The sequence below is a fragment of the Gymnoscopelus braueri genome, assembly GCF_963280865.1.
Source record: "Gymnoscopelus braueri genome assembly, chromosome: 2".
Lineage (NCBI taxonomy): Eukaryota > Metazoa > Chordata > Actinopteri > Myctophiformes > Myctophidae > Gymnoscopelus > Gymnoscopelus braueri.
The window spans coordinates 15,504,928-15,526,469 of NC_137604.1; the positions used below are offsets into that span (position 1 = coordinate 15,504,928).

The 21,542-nt window shown below is 42.5% G+C and overlaps 1 protein-coding gene across 1 annotated transcript; it reads left to right on the forward strand.

The window, feature by feature from the left end:
- The first annotated feature begins 876 nt into the window (after positions 1-876).
- LOC308103398 (polyunsaturated fatty acid 5-lipoxygenase-like) lies at positions 877-17,815 on the forward strand. Its single transcript, XM_080453355.1, has 14 exons — positions 877-1,109; positions 4,147-4,345; positions 5,677-5,758; positions 5,874-5,996; positions 8,096-8,202; positions 8,884-9,056; positions 10,730-10,876; positions 12,226-12,429; positions 12,552-12,638; positions 14,129-14,307; positions 15,339-15,460; positions 16,191-16,291; positions 16,669-16,839; positions 17,074-17,815. The coding sequence occupies exons 1-14, from the start codon at positions 960-962 to the stop codon at positions 17,251-17,253; spliced, it is 2,025 nt and encodes a 674-aa protein (XP_080309481.1). The 5' UTR covers positions 877-959; the 3' UTR covers positions 17,254-17,815.
- The last annotated feature ends 3,727 nt before the right edge of the window (positions 17,816-21,542 follow it).

The following is a 21,542-nucleotide window of genomic DNA, read 5'->3' on the forward strand; positions in this document are numbered from 1 at the left end:
GTGGCGCTATAACAGGCCCATGTGAAAAAATTGGGGCACAGGTTCTGAATTGGCATCCAGGGAGTGTGTGTGCACAGTTTCGGAGCGACCGGAGATTAGCTGCTAACACACAGACAGGACGGACACACACACGGACACACGGACGGACGGACAGGGGGCAAAACATACTCTCTCGCCATGCCTTTCGGCCTGGCGGAGACAACAAATGGAACAAATTAACATAACCACTAACTCAACCACTTATCCTCAGTCGGGTCGCAACACAGAGTGCTTGTTAGTGTTTGAGTGTGTGTTTATGAAAGTGATGGGGTTAGAATAGAACAATGGTGGAATAAGAACTCGGATGTTTTACTTCAAACAGTAAAAGTAGCATTACCATTCAAATTTGCTGTTTCAAGGAGAAGGCCTGTATTAAAAACTTTATTTGAGTAAAAGTACCAACATATTTGAATCCAAATATGCTTACAGTACCAAAGCACTTTTAAAAATGTGTCTATTTTCTTTTCTATTTTTCAAAAATAGCTGATCTACAAGCTCACAACTGTAAGTAAGCATGTAGATAAAAGTATAAACGATGAGGCTTAAATGGTTAATGCATGTTTTGTATTAATAATCTAAATCCGCAAAGCAACCAGTAACTAAAGATGTCAAATTACTGTGTTGGAGTAAAAAAAAGTGCAATATTTGCCTCTGAGATGTAGTGGCATATAAGTATTAAAAAAGAGAAATACTCAAGTAAGGTAAAAGAGTATACCTCAAATTTGCACTCAAGCACAGTAGGCTACTTGAGTAAAGGTACTTTTTTCTTTCCACCACTGGATTAGAAACATGAGGAGGTGGGAGCAGCAGCACAGACTGCCTGTTAGTGTTTGAAGACTTGTCTCGTTCAGTCTCAGTCAGTCAGACGCTGAGCTTTGTGCCAGAGGCTTGGGTCATCAGCTGAAGGTGTCTTGTGCATCATGCCTTCCTACACGGTCACCGTCGCTACAGGGAATCAGTGGTTTGAAGGAACTGATGACTACATCTATATCACTCTGCTCGGCACAGAGGGATGCAGCGACAGAACACTGCTGGACAAACCTCTGTACAATGTCTTCGAGAGGGGGGCGGTAAGTTGGCATGTTATGTTATGGAAGTGTGATGATACAGTATGTTCATATGCCTCCCTTTGCTTAAGAAATGTAGAGCAAAAATGACGCTGGAATATTCACTATTTTATGTAGGATGATATATTAAAATGACATGGACATGCAGTATTTTGGATTGCAATGTTTTTAGTTTTTTTAAATATTCCAGCTTTCCAGCTTTAGTTACTTTGCAGATTTGTATCAAAAAACATATATTAACCACACAGCCCTATTTGTACTATAGCTATTCTAAAATAGAGTAATATGAAGATGTATCATATTTCATGTTTCATATTCCATTCCGATTGGCTATAATTGACTTGCGAAGCCAATTATAGCCACTCTCATATGACTGTGGTCTTATGGGAGTGGGCAGCTCCCAGGTTTTGTGTGTGTGTGCACGTGCGCGTGCACGTGCACGTGCACGTGCGCGTGCGTGCGCGTGCGTGCGTGTGTGTGTGTGCGTGTGTGTGTGTATGTGTGCGGGTGTGTGCGTGTGCGTGTGTGTGTGTGTGAAGCATGGAGTTGCTAAAAAAAGCACTCTTGCTTACCTACCCTGGGTAAATAATCCTCTTGCACCTAAAAACAGTCTGTCCTTTTACCTTTTTATCTCTTGGGAAAGTTGGTAAAGTTATAAACTATTTGCAGACCTTTGCTTAAAAATTTAAATAACAATAGTAATAATACGTTACACTGGGATATTCTCTATTGGTTGATACAGTAAAATAAATTGGACATGCAGGATGATGGATTGACATGTTTTTCAGTTTAGCAGAAGTGTCAGTAGCCTCGAGGCAGGGAAATAACAGGAAACAACAATGCTAATTGTTTGCATATGTTCACACACATTCCACAGCCCTCTGGTCTGGAATGTGTTGCTCAAGCCTGAAACGGAAAAAAAAAACTCGTAAACGGACGTTTGTAAATCAGATTTCAAAGTCCTTTAACCCAGTGGTTCTCAAAGTGGGGCCTGAGGACCCCCAGGGGTCCTTGAGGTGGCCCCCAGCAAAATGAGTGAATATAGCATCAAAATCAGTTTAACCACTTTAACCCTATATGTAGGCCTACTGTACATAGGCTATTTGAAAATCTACAAACTTAGTAGCTTGTAGATCGGCTATTTGAAAAAAAAGAAAATGTTAGAATATTTTTGAAATATTTTAACAACACAAATCTTGAATGGGGGTCCCTTGCACAAAATATGTTCAGATGGGGTCTGCGGCCAAATAGATATACATTTGGGGGTCCTTGATATGTAAACGTTTGAGAACCACTGCTTTAAACCACATTCCTATATGTGATCAGCGCACTCCCCCAGCGAGCTCCAGTGAAGGAGCCCTGTGTGGGTGGCATCCTCTGCACCCCCCTCCCTTTTTTGGGGAAAATCTATTGTTTTTAGTGTTGTTGTTGATATGTAATGTATTGTCTGACATGATGAGCACAATAGAAACAAGCACCAGATGGGACATGCGGACATGATTTGCGGCATTTTAACAAAAAACATTTTGTGAAAAACAGGCCCCTCCCGCAAACTTTTAAAGCCAACCATAGCCAATAGGAATGGCATTCAGAAAAATATGACAGATACGTCTAGATCAAGGTTTCCCAAACCTTTCAGGCCGTGACCCCCCCTAAGATAATCATATTTGAACTGGGGACCCCCCATCCTGACAAGTACTTGGAATTGTAGGCATTACATTTAGTTTTAGGTTCTACAGATAAATATTGTGAAAATAGCTGATCTACAAGCTCACAACGCCTCGCACTGCGAGGAGTTGTGAGCTTGTAGTTCGGCTATTTTCACAATGTTTGCCTCTTTCTTACGTAATATTTGACAATTTGGTATTAAAAAGGTCTTAAAAGTCATTAAATTGTAACTTCATAAATGTGCAGATACCCTGTACACACTTATATTGCATGTTGGTTTGTTTACTGTGGCGTGATAAAACAATGTTGCACATTAAGCTAATCATCTGGCTACCCCCCAAAATAGATTGGGGACCCCACTGGGGATCCTGACCCCCAGTTTGGGACCCACTGGTCTAAATCACATGACTACAGAGATAATGTGTACCAATTTGTGTGAGTTTTGGACCACATCTGTAACACATCAGCTAAAAGTGTTTCGAAAAAGTCTGCCTGTTATAGCGTGTTGTGGATATATCTGTGGCTGGGTTCTTCCTCCAGAGAACTGATTGAGAGTCGTGAGACAAAATGTTGAATCTCAAGCGTGGCTTTATTTATGCAATGCAGAGGTTAAGTCTACAGAGACAGAGCAAGCATGATACAGATTGTCTGCGGCTCATCTACCCTGACGTTGGGTTTTATACCGTCATTATCCCTCATCTTTCTCTTTCAATACATCTATAAATCATGTCCTGTTCTTAACAATAGACTTTTGCCATGACATGGCCTCCTGGCCTTATCTTGGTCCTTAGGGATGTTGGTACGTGCTACATTTACTGGTTACACAACTTTCCTGGCATCAGACTTGTTTGTCCAATTGTTTCCCACCATCTAAAGTTTGATAACACCTTGATAACACCATTCGTGAGATGGAGACATTTGTTATTTCCCAACAGGCCCTTGTGCTTGCCAGTATTATGGAGCCCTACATAGCCATTTAGTGACATTTACTTGTGATATTTATACTGGAATACATTTTACTGTGCTAGATTACATTTTCCTATTATACTCTCTCTTGCCATTTCATTGATGCCACTACAAGCGCCACCATGAGGCAGATTTGAAAGATTTGGGGTGGAGGTTAAGTCTTACTGGGAGTGTGCGTGCCGATCGGTGCATCGGTGCCCGAGATTAGCTGCTCACAGACAGATAGACATACAGGTGAACAGACGCACACACTCACGGCACCGGAAACATAATCCCCGCCTCCGGCCGTTCGGGCCTGCCGTGGATAGAAGAAAAAAACATCATCACATTTAAGTAAAAAATGCAAACAAAGTAAATGTAACTCAGTGTATTCTTTATGTACCGTTTGGCCAACGCCTGTGCGCAGGTGGACTCGTATGATCTGGACGTACGGGAGAACCTGGGCGACATTGAGATGGTGAAGATTGAGAAGAAGAAGTACTGGGTGCAGGATGACTGGTACTGCAGGTACATCACGGTGAAGACCCCGGCTGAGGAGTGCGTCGAGTTTCCCTGCTTCCGCTGGCTGGTGGGCGACAAGGAAGTAGTTCTCCGTGATGGACGAGGTAGTCGTTAAGTCATGTCTGCATACCTGACTGTATGTCTGTCTTTTGGTCCATATATGTATTATAATTATTTATATTACCTTAATATTTGCAACTGTGGCCTGGCGAAAGGCAAGGCCTCTTGAGGGAGAGGGGTCCAGTGCCCAGGGGCCCTGGGCTGCGAGGCCCAACGACAATTAATTAAGGTTAACGCTCAAATACCTCTCCCCCTCCGACCTATAGTATAAGGTTGTGCCTATATGGCCATAACAGGCCCCCCTCCTACAGGGCCATTTTACCATGGTACCCCCTATGGCCACAGTAGTGTTTGTGTGCCCACCGGTACAAACAATAGAAACAAAATGTAAATCGTGTGTTATTGCAGAGACCAGTTAAGACAATGTCCATGATAAGCGCCGGTCACACCAGCGGGGGGGGCTAATGCAAATAATCAGAGTCAGATTATCTATAGCCTTGCATGTGTCTTTCAGCACCACAGGGATCTCTGTCTCTCTCCCCCTCCGTGTGGGCTCTGACACATGTAGTTGTATTCAACGCATGTTCAGGAGTAGAGACCTCCCTCTGATCAACCTGGCCACTCCCGTTCTCTATCACCTCACCAAGTTCAGCTGTGCTGCTTATCTCTCAGCCAATCCACGCTGCAATCACCACAGTATAAATACATCTGCGATTGTATCGCGTACCTGTTTGATTTTGCTGCTTGCAAATCCAAATCCCCTCCTCCTCCCCAACCACCTCCTTTCTCACCAATTTTGCTCATCTAACTGTTTTTCTCCATCCTCCAGGAGCCCCAGGGCGGGGTAGTGTCGGAGCGAAGGCGACAGACCGCTCCCGAGCAGACAGATCGCTCCTGAGCAGAGCAACCGCGGCGGTCGCCTGGCTCCCGAGACTATACCCCCACCCTGAGTCTCGCCCCGCCTCGGGCTCCCCAGCAATACACATACATTTCATTGTATTCAATAAATGCTGTTTAACTTGAGCAGAAGGTGTGGTCTCTTACTAGTGAAAACTGGGTTAAGCAGTACGTGTTTGGTGCCACTGTTTTGTTATTGTTTATCAGTGTGGACTGGACACTCACGTAATTATCTCATACAATTATCTCAAGCCATCTCACGTAATTATAGTTATTGTGCTTGGTGTGAACAGACCTTTATAGATGAAAGTGTCCCGTTTTAAACTTTTCTGTAGGTCATGCCGGTCTCTGACTAAAGCTTGTATTTCAATCTGGCTGCAGCAGATTGAAATACATACATACAGTATACACTGTCTGAAATGTTTTATATAGCAGCTCTTCCACTAGTCTAAACATGTGTTTGTTATCTGTGTTTTAGCACGTTTGCCACAGGACGATAACACAACGCAGGGCAAGCAACACCGACACAAGGAGGTGGAATGGAGGCGAAAAGTGTACAGGCAAGATCCACGTTTACTTTCCAAATAACTTGAATCCAGGAAATTGGGTGAAGTGCTCCTTTAACGCTTTAGTTACAATGTTCAGCACCAAACTGTTCCTTTAATCCTACTATAGATGGAGTGAGTGGCAACCAGGCTTCCCTATGAGCATTGATGCTAAAGAGTACAGTGACCTGCCTCGGGACATCCGGTTCAACAGTGACAAAGACGTGGACTTCACACTGAACTACAGTAAAGCGTACGTACTGCCTTCATCACTCTGCCCGATGTGTGGGTCAATGCCAATCCCGACTTTATTGGAGAGTCCTAGACTACTACAACAAAATCTATTGTAATCAATTTGAAAAACGTAAAATTGAAGTTTTTCAATAGCATTTTAAAATAACCGATCTACAAGCTTGTGACACAAGACCTGCTTTTCTATACTGTACCATGCAGGTTGAAAGTGATATACAATGTTGTCAGTAACATCAAATATTGGCCGAACTGATATATCGGTCTGGTTCTAGTTGACACTATCTTAAATCTGCAATCTTTAAGTTTCATGTCCTTCCCATGCATGGGAGACCAAACTTGTATGAATCTTCCAAGACAGAATCCCCATTTGGCCAGGGGAGATACTGCACTTATGATCTTCAGGCAGTAGGCCCTATACTACTTGTCAGCCAGTAACAGTTGATAACAGTTTGTCACAGGTCGTTGTCATAGTTATGAAAAGATGAAGAGAATTAGCAAAAAGGCTTCTATAAAATACAAAGATTGTTGTTTGTGTGTTGTTTGTAAAAAGTAAAAAGAAAAGAAAACAGAGCTACAAGGTTCTATCAAATTAGACACAAATTAAGGACAATGATCATCTCGTTTACAATTGAGGAAGTTGTTTTAAGTAGATATGAAGTCATGCACGTTGCATCATATTTTTTTCAGAAATGCGAGAAATGATTTCCAGCTTATGGATTGTGCTTGTGCAAACTCATTTACATTTGATTCCTGCTTCCAATCTGTACACTGCACTGTACTACTGATTCACATTCAGTTTTAGTTTTGTCAATTAGATGCGCTGTGCAGGTACATGCATGTAAAAATCTTAAACTGGAAAGCTCCACTACATAAAAACATAAACAACGGCTTAAAAAGGATTATAGAAAAAGACACAATATAAGCAGTAAAAACAAAGTGCATGTGTGAACGAGTATAATTGCACAGTCGTTTTTTCCTTTTGTTTAATAATATGGGGGGGAAAAAACTGTTCCTTTGAGGATCTTGTACTCCTTTACCCTCTGGGACTGCAGAGGGGAGAACACGCTTTTGTGTGGGTGGGTGGGATCCTTAATGATCCTCAGTGATCTGTTGAGCTGGGTGTAGAGGTCCTCCAGACTATAGGCAGCTCACACCCGGTGTTGTGTTGTTTTCGACAGTGAGAACCAACCTCTGTCTGTGTGCGTGCGCGTATGTGTGTGTGCGTGTGTGCGTGTGTCTGTCTGTCTGTCTGGGGTTAATCTCACAAACCGCCGGGCCGATCAGCGTCAGATTTTGTATGGATACAGAATTACTCCCACTCCATTTTCCCATATAGTGTTACTTTTTTTTAATTAAATTAAACTTTTATTTTTTTAATGGAAGTTAATGGGGCTCTGATCAGGCTGAAACCATGCCAAAATGTGGATATTCAGTCATAGTAATGCCGTACACAAATGACATCATACTATATGTGAATGATGTCACAGGCTGATGAAGTCCAAGATCCACATGTGAATCCCAAGACCCACATATGTTTTTCATTCTATTAACGACTTAAGCCACTTGAATAACTTCACACATTTTAACCAAATGTTCAAATTGAAAATACCACATCTACAAGCTCACAATGTGTGGAAATCTCACTATTTAGGAATCATTTGGAAAGTGTTGTACATGAAGTCACTGTCTCAATCTCAACGTCACGTTCGTGGACCAAATGGACTAAACTAAATGGACCCTTATGGGTCTGTAACTCTGAGAGTGTGCAAATTGAACCAAATGGACCCGCAAGGGTCCATTTGGTTCCATTTGCACACTCTCAGAGTTAACCCATTAAGACCTGAGGCCGATTACAAATGCCTTCTAAATCAGTAGTTCTCACACTTTCACAATGTTTAAAAAATGTTCAAAAATACACACACACACACAAATAGTACAAGCTCGCAGGGTGGCACGAAGTGTAGAAATGGGGGTCAAATGGGGGTCTGTGGCCTATGCATATCAAACTGGGGGTCCTTGGAATTCAAAAGGTTGAGGATCACTGTACGAAGTGTTTAATGTGATGATGATGATTATAATGACATCCATTCTTCCTTACAGAATAGAGAACCTGTTTCTGAACCAGTTCATAGACATGTTCCAGTCCTCCTGGGACGACTTCACTGATTTTGAACACATCTTTGTGAGAATCAAAAACACGATGTCAGGTCAGACTCTGATCTTTATAAATCACACTTAATCTCAAAACTGAATAGGTATTTAGCTAATCCCATTCTGTTCTAGATTTCTACATTCTGCTATATCTACAGTTTACAGCATTTAGCAGATGCTCTGGTCCAGAGAGACTTAAAGTGCACGTTTCAGATTAGAATAAGCAGAGTAAGCTTGAACTCTACAAACAACAGGGTAAATACTCACATAAATAGAGTGCAGAGGGATCAATGTTGTGCCTCAGATAAAGTAGGATACCAGGTAACCATCAATGGATGGAAAGCCTCGTCAGATTTGGCCTCACAGTTTGGTTTGGTAATCTCTCAGTGCAACTGAGGTCCAAATTGGTCCGACTGATGCAGACTGCAGGGAAGATTGTAAGACAGCTCCCAGTAGCAGGCTTACATTAAGACAAGCTAAAAAAAATAGAGATGTAACCCAGGTTCTATATGATGGGTGTGATCTGATGCCCTCTGGTATAAGGTGCAGGGTACCCAAATGTGGCTTAAATAGATTTAAATACCTTACCTTACCTTACCTTACCTTACCGTAGCCGTAACCGTAACCGTAACCGTACCTTACCGTAACCAACATACAAAAACATACAGCATAGAAAAAAGTAGCATCTGCCAAAAGGTGACACAAAGGTCTATTCTATTCTGTTGTTGTGTGTGCAGAGTATGTGATGGAACACTGGAAGGAGGACTCGCTGTTTGGTTACCAGTTCCTGAATGGTTGTAACCCCGTAGTGATCCAAAAATGCCTCAAGCTCCCAGACAAGTTCCCCGTTAGCCATGAGATGGTGGCTGCATGTCTGGAGAGAAACATGACTCTGGAGCAGGAGATAGAGGTACAGTAGGCTACAACTCTCTATTCAGATCTCTTTCACTCATTTTGCTATCTATAATTCTTTCTGAGGTGAAAGCACACGCACACGCACACGCACACGCACACGCACACACACACAAACACACAAACACACAAACACACGATTTTAAAGGTTTCATGACGTTCAGTTTTACCACACATTAAAAGTCTTTGTCATGGTCCTTCAAACGTGTATAGAAAGTTTTAACAAAAAATTCCACTCCATTGATCCATGGCAGGTGTTTTTCTCTCACATTTCTAAAGCCTTTTCAACTGCAATGAAAAAAGAAATCTTTGCCTGCGGGTGTCGCTGGTGAGGGATTTTGCCTGTCAATCATCGCCTCTGCTCCGCCCACCCCCCACAGGAAAGGATAGGGGAGGGGAGGGGCGAGGAGGAGAGTGGGCGGGATTAATCGGCTGTGACCTCACTGCCGAAGGGCCAAGCTCAGATTACTTTTCAGCCTAATTATTCAGAAAACCCCAGACCACAGAAAATCCACTGATTTTTTGGGTGTAATTGAGGTCATAAAACCCCCCAAAAAACATAAAAAATAAAAAAAAGTGAAAATGAATGTCATAGAACCTTTAAAGAATCATATGAAAATACAGAAATTCTAAATTGCCACCATTTGCCCTAGTGGCAATATTCTCGAAAACCGAACACTGTTTGAAGTTGACATTCGGCAGGTGTATTGCTCAGGACCCCTAGGAAGTGCAGTGTAAACTTGTTGGGATGAATGGTTCTTGAGCGGTCCTGCAATTAATTGCAGCCATAACCCCTGGGAATAGATCATTGCAGACAATCCTGGGTATCAAGGTGCAGATCCCAATTTCCAGTTTTCTTCGATCTGATGAATGCTCAGACTAAAAGTCGATCATCTCCAGGACTGTAGCCGAACTGCAGGCTGTTCGTTCAGTCATCTACCATGGTGGTATTTTCTGCATACAAATGCTGGGTTATGACCTGGAGTATTTTACAAGTGTTTAATATATACAGTATATAGGAGGGTTTTATGACCAATAAAAACTATGACACATTACTATTGCAATTTATCCTTGGTTAGGCGCTTTTGATCTTAGATTGACAGCAGCTGCACTAATTCAATACAGATGCCCTGCGAGGAGGATGAAGATGACGTACTGCTGAATTGCATGCACATATTTAATGTATTAACTTGATCAGCAGTTATGTGATGTGATCATAATATGTCCTTTTGACTTTGTTTTTTCTTCAAGGGGAAAACAATACAGCACGGGGGGCTTTTCCCCCCCCATTCAAAACATATCGGCTCTGTCGAGTGGAAACCTCATATGTCCAAAACTGTTACTTTTCAGGATTCAAATTTAACAACATCAAAAGTAGCAGCTCTACAAGCTCAAAACGCGTCGCTTCGCGCCACGTTTCGCGCCACGTTTCGCGCCACGTTTCGCGCCACGTTTCGCGCCGTGTTTCGCGCCGTGTTTCGCGCCACGTTTCGCGCCACGTTTCGCGCCACGTTTCGAGCTTGCAGATCTGCCAGTTGTGATGTTTTCGCGTAACACTGATCAAGTAGGGCATTCATTTACGAAAAGTTAGTATATGGAGATAAGAGGTTTCTGCCCGACAGCGACGATTTTTTTAAAAACACACACAAACGGTTTAAAGTGTGTTTTCAGGCAGGTAACATCTACATAGCAGACTATGAGATGTTAGAAGACATCAGTGCAAACAGCACAGACCCAGACACCCAGCAGTACCTGTCAGCTCCCATCTGTCTGCTCTACAGGAACACTCACAACAACATGATGCCCCTGGCCATACAGGTGGGTGCTATACGACAGTCACCGGTGTTCTTAGCATGGCATTCCTGGGGCAGCTGCACTCCCACATATTTTCCCATTTTATACTTGTTCTTTTAACCACTTTAACCCCATGGTTGAGCGGAGTCCCTCAGGGTTCTATGCTAGTGTATTTTCCATTTTCTGTTATTGTGGGGAAAGCTAGCTTTTGCTGGAAATACCCGATCGACAAGTTCACAACGCGTTGCAGCGCGACGCGTTGCAGCGCGACACGCTGGGAGCTTGTCCATCTGCTATATTATGGATGCTGGGGTTTAAGTGGTAAAGGAAGGGTGAATTAAAAAGTGCATTTCTGCCTGAGGGGGCCATGTTTTTTTGTTTTTATTTTTCAATTACTTTTATTTCATGATAATTTCCTTAAATAAATACAAATCTAAGATAAACAACAAAGAAAGTAACTGAAAAAACACATCCCCCTCACACATTAGAAGTCACCAGAACCAGGACCATGTGTTTTCAATGAGCCTAGCATGGTTCATATGGAGTTTGAAGTTCAATTGGCTTATACAGTAGGAGGTGGACGTGTCTGATAAAACTTTAATGATCATCCCCTCAACCGTCACTTTTCAATCATGCCATCCGGACGGAGATACAGAACTTTGAAATGGCAAAAAGTTTGTTTTAGTAGGAGTTTTAATAATGATAATAATAACAATAACAATAATAATACATTTTATTTATAACACACTTGGAAATCCAAAAGTGCTACAGGGTTTTAAAAATAATTTAAAAATTAATAAATAATAAAAGCAGGGCAAAACCAACTAAAAAAGCATTCAGCAACAATAAGACCCTTTCTGGGGGGGAGGACTAAATAAAAGACCTAAGAAAAAGCTCTGATAAAAAGGTATGTTTTGAGTCCACTCAGCCATTGCTGCGCTAAACTAACTGCCTTGCTGAGATGTTGGTTTGTGTATCCCATGGGGACTTTATGTATTGTCTTGGTGTTGTGTTGTATTGTGTTATGTTGTTGTGTTTCTTTCTGTTGAACAGACTATGAAATGGAATATCCCTAAGGGACAATAAAAACGGATTATGATTATGGCATGAATAGATTTTGACTGGTTTATTGGTATTATTATGCTGCCTTTGTTTTAAAGTTTATGTATTGAGTCTGATTTTGAATATAGTGATCCCCGTATTTGATTGTTTTCCAAGCAGTTATTCTGCTGAGAAAAGCCTGTCCAATGTCTGTCCAATGTAATTATGATGTCCATGGCAAATAAATAAAACATAACATAACATAATAACATCTTAGTTTTTTCTCTCTATTTTAATTTTCTCCACCATTGTATCCCTCTGCCATCTCTCAGCTGGGACAGACTCCAGGGGAGGACAATCCCATGTTCCTGCCCAGTGATGCCCAGTATGACTGGCTGCTGGCTAAGATGTGGGTCCGCTCCTCCGACTTCCAGATCCACCAGAACGTCACACACCTGCTGAGGACCCACCTCATCTCTGAGGTGTTTGCTATCGCCCTCTACAGGCAGCTTCCTGCGATCCACCCTGTCTATAAGGTAATGATGTTCCCCCTTGGATTCATCTCATTCTGCATAGATATTTGGTTGATTGATTGATTGATTGATTGATTGATTGATTGATTGATTGATTGATTGATTGATTGATTGCCTTCTTCTAGCTACTTATCCCACACTTTCGTTTCACCATCGCCATCAACACCAAGGCCAGAGAGCAGCTCATCGGTGAGGGCGGCATTTTTGACAAGGTGAGCAAATGTACAATTCAAGAGATAATGTCTCCCTTATGGAGACAACGAGAAAGAATTATTTAATAATTTGGGTTGTCTTTGTTAAGGTCAATTGATTTTTAGCTTAACATCAGGGCTCTGAGGATAGCTACTTTGATCCCCCAAAACATATTCTGTTAAACTGCAGAATTTGTTGGAGAAAAAGAGTGGTAAAGAATATGAACTTGAACATGGGTTAGTCTCTATGTGCCTCCATACCTTGTCTTCTGTTTTTTTCTGTTTTTGTTTTTCTCCAGTTAATTTCTTGTCGTGTTTTGTTTTTTCTTATTTTTAGTTTCTTTTTCCCCTGTTAATGATGTCTATTTTGTGTTCATTTGGTGCTTTAGTTGTTTAGCTCTTTTTGTTTTGTTATGTCCTGATTTGTCCCAACGTTGTATTTTGTGTTGTCTTTGTAGTCATATGACTACTCACTGTGGTGCCCATATGAAAAAAAAAAAAAGTATAAAAAAAAAAAAAAAACTGCAGAATTTAGGTGGAACCTTCATGAACTCATGAATTTACACTTGCACAAAATGTGTCAAGATTTCAAAAACAGCAGATCTACAAGCTCAAAATCAAATGGCAGTGTGCCATGAAACTCAATGGCACTCAATGGTACTCAATGAGCATGCTCCCAGATAGTATTTTGATTACACAATGTCCTTTCCTCTACTGCCACCCTGAGGCCAGAATCTCAAAATCGAACAAGATTGCCATGAAACTTTCTGATCACAGTCATGTTCCCTTCCCAGATAGATGAACCCATGTAAGTGACTTAGTGACCCATGATGACCTATCACTTTCAGACCAAAATATCAGATCTCATAATCTAACAGGCAGTTTCTAGGATGAACCCCCCTGACTTCTCTGACTCCATGGCGTTTTCTCTAGTGCCTCAATTTGGCCAATTATAAAAGAAAAGAAAAAATGTCCAATAATAGTGGAGATCAAAGCCAACTCTGCAGTTGAGTAGTCTAATGGTTGATTTTACTGGGAATCAGTAAAGGGTTCACATCTCAAGGCACAAAACAACATGGCAACGTCTACTCTGATGGTATTGATCTTGATGTCTGTTAACTCAGTGATTCTCAAAGTGGGGTCCAGGGACCCCCAGGGGTCCTTGAGGCGGTTCCAGAGTTTCCCCAGCAAAATGTGTTAATATAGCGTCAAAATCAGTTTAGCCACTTTAACCCTATGTGAAAGTTGCCGATGTACAAGCTCACAACGCATCGTATCGCGTTGCGAGCTTGTAGATCTGCTGTTTTTAAAGAATCTTGAAATATTGTGAACAATTTGGAATATTTTAACAACGCAAATCTTGTATGGGGGCCCCTGGCACAAAATAATTTCAGATGAGGTCCGCTGATAAATACATATTCATTTGGGGGCCCTTGGAATAAAACCGTTTGTTGGCGGGACGATGAGTGAAATATTGAATCACGCCTATATCCTCCTGTTTTCTCATCTAGGCCAATGGCACTGGCGGAGGCGGCCATATTCAACTGATCCGGAAGGGAATGACGTCATTATCTTTTAGATCGCTGTGCTTCCCCGACAGCATCAAAGCCCGCGGCATGGACAACACAGAGGAGCTGCCCACCTACTTCTACAGAGACGATGGCTACAGAGTGTGGGAAGCCATTAAGAGGTGTGACCAATTACACCTTCATATCGTCGCTGTGTCAGGTAGAAACCAAAACCGTTCATTTTCAGAAAATAGGAGAAAAAAACCTGTGTTCCAATTCATCCAGTGCAATTGATTTGATTTAAATAATAATAAAGTGCTTGTAGATTTGTTATTTGTGTTGCTTTTGCATACGATGAAGTAGTGCATTCATTAAAGAATAAGAGCATCAAAAGTTGTGGAGAATATGGAGTTAAGTAAGGTTTAAGCAAGCGAGAGCGAGCAGACACAGAGGAAAATAATAATGCTATAGACCAGTGATTCTCAAAGTGTGGTCCGGGGACTTCCAGGACTCCTTGAGGGGGTTTCTGTGGGGTTCAGAGGGTGCCCAGCAAAATGTGTTTTATAGCCTATTATAATACTGAATCTGAATCATCAAAGTCAGTTTAACCACTTTAATCCTGTTTTTTTTATACAGCTATTCTAAATAACCAAATTTGTAGATCTGATATTTTTGAAAGAATTGTGAAGAATTTGGAATATACACATATATATATATTTACTAAAATATTCTGTCATGGGGTCCCTGGCACAACACCTTTCCGATGGGGGTCAAATACATTGCCAAATACATATCAATTTGGGGGTCCTTGACTAGCCTGATTATCAGCCTGAAGCTGCGTGGAGCTTCAGTCTGACATTGGCTGCAGTGTCCACGATTACCAGTGGGAGGGGATTCAAATTTCCCTAAACCAATCACAAGAGATCCACGGATCCGCCTACATCTGACGTCATCGCAAAGCTTGTTTTAGCAGATATTCGCTGATTGGCTTGTCGTTAGAACACTCCCACCTCCGACTCTGATTTGACAGGTTTTTCTTCGACCGTGAAAAGCCATAGACTCACATTATGACACCAGACCAAGAGGAGCAGTCCACTCAGAGAGTGAGCGGGGTCTATGGTCTGGAACCAGGCTAGTCCTTGACATGAAAATGTTTGACAACGACTGTTATAGAGAATGTGACAGTATTATTTTTTTTGTTGTCCCCTTGCAGCTTCGTGTCAGCTGTGGTGAACATCTACTACTGCAGTGATGAAACAGTGCAGGGAGACGAGGAGATACAGGCCTTTGTTAAAGACGTGGTCAGCTGTGGCCTGCAGGACCTCCACTACTGTGGTGGGTGCGTGTGTGTGTGTGTGTGTGTGTGTGTGTGTGTGTGTGTGTGTGTGTGTGTGTGTGTGTGTGCGTGTGCGTGTGTGTGTGTGTGTGCACGCGCGTGCGTTCGTGCATGCGTGTTTAAAGCCTGTAGCATTCCACTTTCAATATGTCATTGGTTTGTTTGACAATGGTGTGTACTGTACAGGGAGGACAGACTGGAAATGTACTGTAGGAAACAGATTTTCATGAGATGGCTCATCATATTCAAACCCATTCAGTCCTACAAGCATACTACAGTATAATTCAAACCCATTAACTCCTACTGCTAGCACACGTCTGTCTGCCTGCCTGTCTGTCTGTCTGTCTGTCTGTCTGTCTGTCTGTCTGTCTGTCTGTCTGTCTGTCTGTCTGTCTGTCTGTCTGTCTGCCTGTCTGCCTGTCTGCCTGTCTGTCTGTCTGTCTGTCTGTCTGTCTGAATCCCTGCCTGATCCATTCCGGTGCTCTGCATTTGGGTCCGCTTGCTAAACCCTTGACTCAAAAATTGACACACGTTTGAAAACAATGGTGCCTGGAGTGAGTTATTGCTTTTGTTAAACATGTTCTTAATAACAATTTAATTTAATGCCTTTCCTTTTAACAAATCTTTCTGACTTGCACCGGGCAATCGGACGGTCAGTCATTACAGTCAATGTCTGAATGATGCAACGATGCAAGCCCACATCTCTCATTTGTTTCTGCCAATGTGTAGAGTTTCCCAAGTTGTTGAAGACACGCGAGGAGCTCACAGAGTATGTGACAGTGGCCATCTTCACAGCATCAGCCCAGCACTCAGCCATCAACTCTGGACAGGTGAGTTCTTTACAAGAAAGCGGAAAGTCATATCAGCTCATACAAACACCTTTTTTACCATAGCAACCTGTCAATTCAAACAGAAGTGTTACATTAGTTGGACTGCAAGAATGGTAATGATCAGGTTAAGAAGCTGCTACTTTTTAATTACAAAAATACTTTTCTATTTACAATCCTTAAGCTCACAACGATTCACGATGCGAACTTGTAGATCAGCCATTTTCATTTTCATTTTTATTATGAATTTTTGTTTGTTTCGGTCCCAGCGAGGCACCAATTTTGGGTTTCGAGCTGAAAAGGTTTGGGAACCCCTGCTAGTAGCAGGGAGTATAGTATAGTGATACATTCCAACACACCTTTCCCTGTGTGTGCTTCAGTATGACTGGTGCTCCTGGATCCCCAACGCCCCCTCCACCATGCGTAAGCCCCCTCCCATGAAGAAGGGGGTGGCAGACGTGAAGCTAATCATGGATAGCCTGCCAGACCGCGGGCGCTCCTGCTGGCACCTGGGGGCCATCTGGGCCCTCACCCAGTACCAGGACAATGAGGTATACTAAACGCTCCCCGTATTGTACTATTAGCACAGTTGTTCTATGACCTTTTGACTTTGTGCCGCTCTGCGAGCTTGTATATCTGCTATTTTTTAATTCAAAATGTTTGGAACATTTTGAATTTATGTTCTCTTCTGGGGGTCCCTGGCACAAAACCTTTTCAGATGGGAGATTGGCACGAAAAAGTTTGAGAACTACTGGCCTAAAATAAGTTTGTGGTTTATCCCTCAGCTGTATCTAGGCATGTACCCCGATGAGCACTTCATTGAGAAGCCAGTGAAGCAGGCCATGGACGCCTTCAGGAAGGAGCTAGCAGACATCGGCTGTGGCATCACACAAAGGAATGAGGGAAAGAGGATGCCCTTCAACTATCTCTCCCCTGATCAAATCCCCAACAGTGTTGCTCTGTGAGGGATGATTATTGGGTCCCATCTACGTCCTATATTTCAAAGAGCATAATCGTCGCTGTCGGGCAGAAACCTCTTCTCTCCATATTCTAATTGTTTGTGTTTTTTTCATAAATTAATGCGGTACTTGATCATACTACAACGTCACACAAAAGTATCAAAAGTTGCAGATCCGCAAGCTCGAAATGCAGCACGAAGCGACACTTTTTGATCTTGTAGATCTGCTACTTTTTTATTTTCATTATTTGAATCCTGTAGAGGAGGGGTGTTTGTTCCTGTTATTTTTTTATATAAATTTTGCCTGAAATATGTAGTGAATTGTATGTATCGAAAATAATTTGGAAAAACATTGATGTAGGTGTAGGGAGTTTGCATGGGGCTTGAAGGTGACAACACCAGGGAAGAGCTGCCAGGGCCTGCGTTTTGGTTAGTTGTTTTTTCTTGTATTTTAGCCGTCAAGTGTTTATTCCTTATTTCCTATTTTTTGGAACTTTGCTTTTGGTCAGTCTTATTGTTTATTTTTGTATAATCTACATGTTAATAATCCCAAATAAAATACTCCAAAACTGTATCTATGGACTTTTTGGAGCCTTGAGCCATCGGCCAACCATTCACACTATACATTCACAAAATAAAGTTATTTTTGTTTTGTATGTAACAATGCTCTGCTTTACTAGCCTGGTAAACCCTCCCTCCGGAAATCTCAATTCCATTTCATCACTCCAGGAATCAAATAGAAATTAGATTTCCGGAGGGAGGGTTTACCAGGCTACTGCTTTACATGCGCCTTGTAACTAACTGTTTTCCCTTCATCTGACTGCACTGGCAGTGTTTATGTCCTTTGTACATCCTGTACTTCTTATTATGTGGACATAAATAAATATTTCAAATGTGTGTGTGTGTGTGTGTGTGTGTGTGTGTGTGTGTGTGTGTGTGTGTGTGTGTGTGTGTGTGTGTGTTGCAACGTGTGTGTGTGTGTGTGTGTGTGTGTGTGTGTGTGTGTGTGTGTGCGCGTGCGCGTGCGCGTGCGTGTGCGCGTGTGCGTGTGTGTCACCAGCATATCTTGACAACTTCCCAAACGATCAACTTTAAACTGGGCATTCATAACGCTGAGGACTCGAGGGAGTCACGAGCTGAGTGGGAAGTCGGTTGGATCGGCGGATCATCGCGAAATCTGCAAATCCCCATATATGGAGTACCCTGATGTCATCAATATGACGTCATAGACTGGCCTGTACTCCATATCTGGGCATGCATCACACAGAAATCCATACATGGGCATAAAAGGGACACAGACAGATACAGAAATCTCCATATATGGGCATAAAAGGGACACAGACAGACAGATGGTACAATGGGTACTCTGGCAATGGATACAACAGGTATTGCATAAGTGAATGGGGCATGCATTCCCAACATGCAATGTTCCCCAGTAGGCCGGTGCTGGTCTAGTATTGATTGATTGATTGATTGAATCCTTTATTAACATGATTATTAACAGTACGGGTAGGTATAGTACACTCAAGGTTATTCTAAAAGGATACCATGGTGGTCCATTGAATCTATATGACCATAACTGGGTTTGCAAATATGGAGAGCGAGGCCAGTAGTAAGAAAGTGGCAAGTTCAGGACATTCACACACAAACTGCAGCTGTGCAAATCGGTGTCGTTGTGCATGCGTGGCAGCGGTTTGTGTTTTGTGGTACATCAGACCAGAGCTCTGCTCCGTCTATAAAAGGTGTGACGTTGCCTGTAGAATTCAATACAGTGGCTTTGAGATATTTTGCTGGCAGTGAGAGGATGATAGAGAGAGAGAAAAAGACAGATAGACGAGAGAGCAATGGACAGATCACCTCAGCTCTAAAACACCAGCTCTATTACCAGCCAGAAACAAGGAGACGACACAGATGAACCAACATCTCACAGTCATCAACAGTTTACCAATCCTTTAGCTCAACCAAGAGAAGTCAAAACACCTCAGATGACGTTCACAGGAAAGACAATTCACATTATGTAAACAGTGTGAGAAGAGTTTCAGTCAGTTAAGTTTCCTAGAGAGACACCAGAGTGTCCACACTGGTGAAAAGCCTTTTCATTGTCAACAGTGTGACAGGACTTTCAGTCGGGTCGATTGTTTGAAGAGACACCAGCGTGTCCACACTGGTGAAAAACCTTTCCACTGTCAACAGTGTGACAAAGGTTTCAGTATGTTACATACTCTGAGGGCACACCAGCGTCTCCACACTTGAGAAAAACCTTTCCATTGTAAACAGTGTGGGAAGAGTTTCAATGAGTCAGGTAATCTGAAGGCACACCAGCGTATCCACACTGGAGAAAAACCTTTCCACTGCAAACAGTGCGACAAGAGTTTCATTCAGTCGTGTGACCTGACGAGACACCAGCGTTTCCACACAGGAGAAAGACCGTTCTGCTGTAAACAGTGTGGCATGTGTTTCATTCAGTCATGTGACCTGACGAGACACCATCGTTTCCACACAGGAGAAAAACCTTTCTACTGTACACAATGTGCCAAGAGTTTCAGTGATATAGGTTCTCTTAAGACACACCAGCGTATCCACACTTGAGAAAAACCTTACCTCTGTAAACAGTGTGACAAGAGTTTCAGTGTTTTAGGTTCTCTCAAGACACACCAGCGTATCCACACCGGAGAAAAACCTTACCTCTGTAAACAGTGTGACAAGAGATTCCGTGTTTTACGTTCCCTCAAGACACACCAACGTATCCACACGGGAGAAAAACGTTTGTGACAAGAGTTTCATTCGGTTATATACTTTGAAGGAACATCAGCGTCTCCACACTTGAGCGCTTATTGAAGGAGCGAATCCCACTTTTCCGAGACTCAGGTCATACGCCTCCACGTCTTAGGTCCCTCCTTCATAACACACAGAGGAGTCACAACGATGGGACTGCAGCTCACACCGCAGTGATGGAATTTAGCTTAGTTGAGCAGCCTCAGACTCAGATGAAAGACACCATCTCTAGAGATGTATACTTAGCTTTCCGGCGCATCAACACACGCAAGGCAGCTGGTGGGTGTTTTCACATATATTTTCTACTCAGTGAGAGCAAAGTCCCATCATGCTTCAAAACAGCAACCATCATCCCGATCCCGAAAAAGAGCAAAGTAACCGGGTTAAACGACTTGAGGCCTGTAGCACTCACACCCATAGTAAGCAAATGCTTCAAGAAACATTGTGAGATTGTCAGTGAGATGATCAACATGTTGCCACTTGCACTCGACCCCCTACCTACAATATGCCTACCGTCAGAATAGATTCACGGACGATGCCGATGCCATTGCTACATCACTTCACACCACCCTCTCACCCCTTGAGAGAGACAAATCCTATGTGAGAATGCTGTTCATAGACTATAGCTCAGTGTTCAACACCATACTCCCCCTCAAACTAGACACCAAGCTAAAGAGTCTGGGTCTAAACCCAAGCCTTTGTAGCTGGATCCTCAACTTCCTGACTGAGCGACGTCAGGTGGTGCGGATGGGAACAATGACTTCTGCATCCCTGACCCTCAGCACAGGAGCCCCTCAGGGATGCATTTGAGCCCCCTTCTCTACTCCCTGTACACCTACGACTGCGTGGCCATGTTCAGCTCCAATCAAGTGGTGAAGTTTGCAGACGACACCACAGTGAGCACGAACGACGACGAGCCTACAGGAGAGAAGTGGAGAACCTGACACAATGGTGCCAGGAGAACAACCTGGCTCTCAACGTTGACAAAACCAAAGAGCTAATCATCGACTACAGTAGGCCTCCCAGAGATCACTCTTCCATCCTGGGGGTGCACATCACTGAGGACCTCAACTGAATGCAATAAATGTTATACATATAAAAAGTTCTATCTATTCCCGAAGGAGATGAATATTTTGATGACTGAAAAAATGATGTGCAATGAGGCAAAAACCATGTATACAGATACATTTGTATATATTATTGTGTAGTATCGGATTGAGCAATCTATATCTAATTAGTATTAATTACAGTAGGCTCCCTTTTAACAAAATAATGAAAACATTAATACAAATCTATTTGTATTAATGTATTATAATGTAAACCAAAGCAAGCACACACATTACCACATGAAACACACAATGCGAAAATTATGATTTAACTAGATAACTCTTTCACAGATCCAGAGATTCTTTTCAAAACACGATCTGTTCCATCCTAAGAGACCCAGGCAAATTATGAAACTCAACACAGTCTTCTTCTATTAGGATGTGGAGAGAACATTTAATTCATTATAATACCCTC

What these genes read in the sequence shown, in the direction of transcription:
- LOC308103398 (XM_080453355.1), top strand. Translation starts at nt 960, where the DNA reads ATGCCTTCCTACACGGTCACCGTCGCTACAGGGAATCAGTGGTTTGAA. An exon ending in TGGAGGCGAAAAGTGTACAG is followed by an intron (nt 5,759 to 5,873) that starts GCAAGATCCACG and finishes ATCCTACTATAG; the next exon opens with ATGGAGTGAGTGGCAACCAG. An exon ending in CAGCCATCAACTCTGGACAG is followed by an intron (nt 16,292 to 16,668) that starts GTGAGTTCTTTA and finishes TGTGTGCTTCAG; the next exon opens with TATGACTGGTGCTCCTGGAT.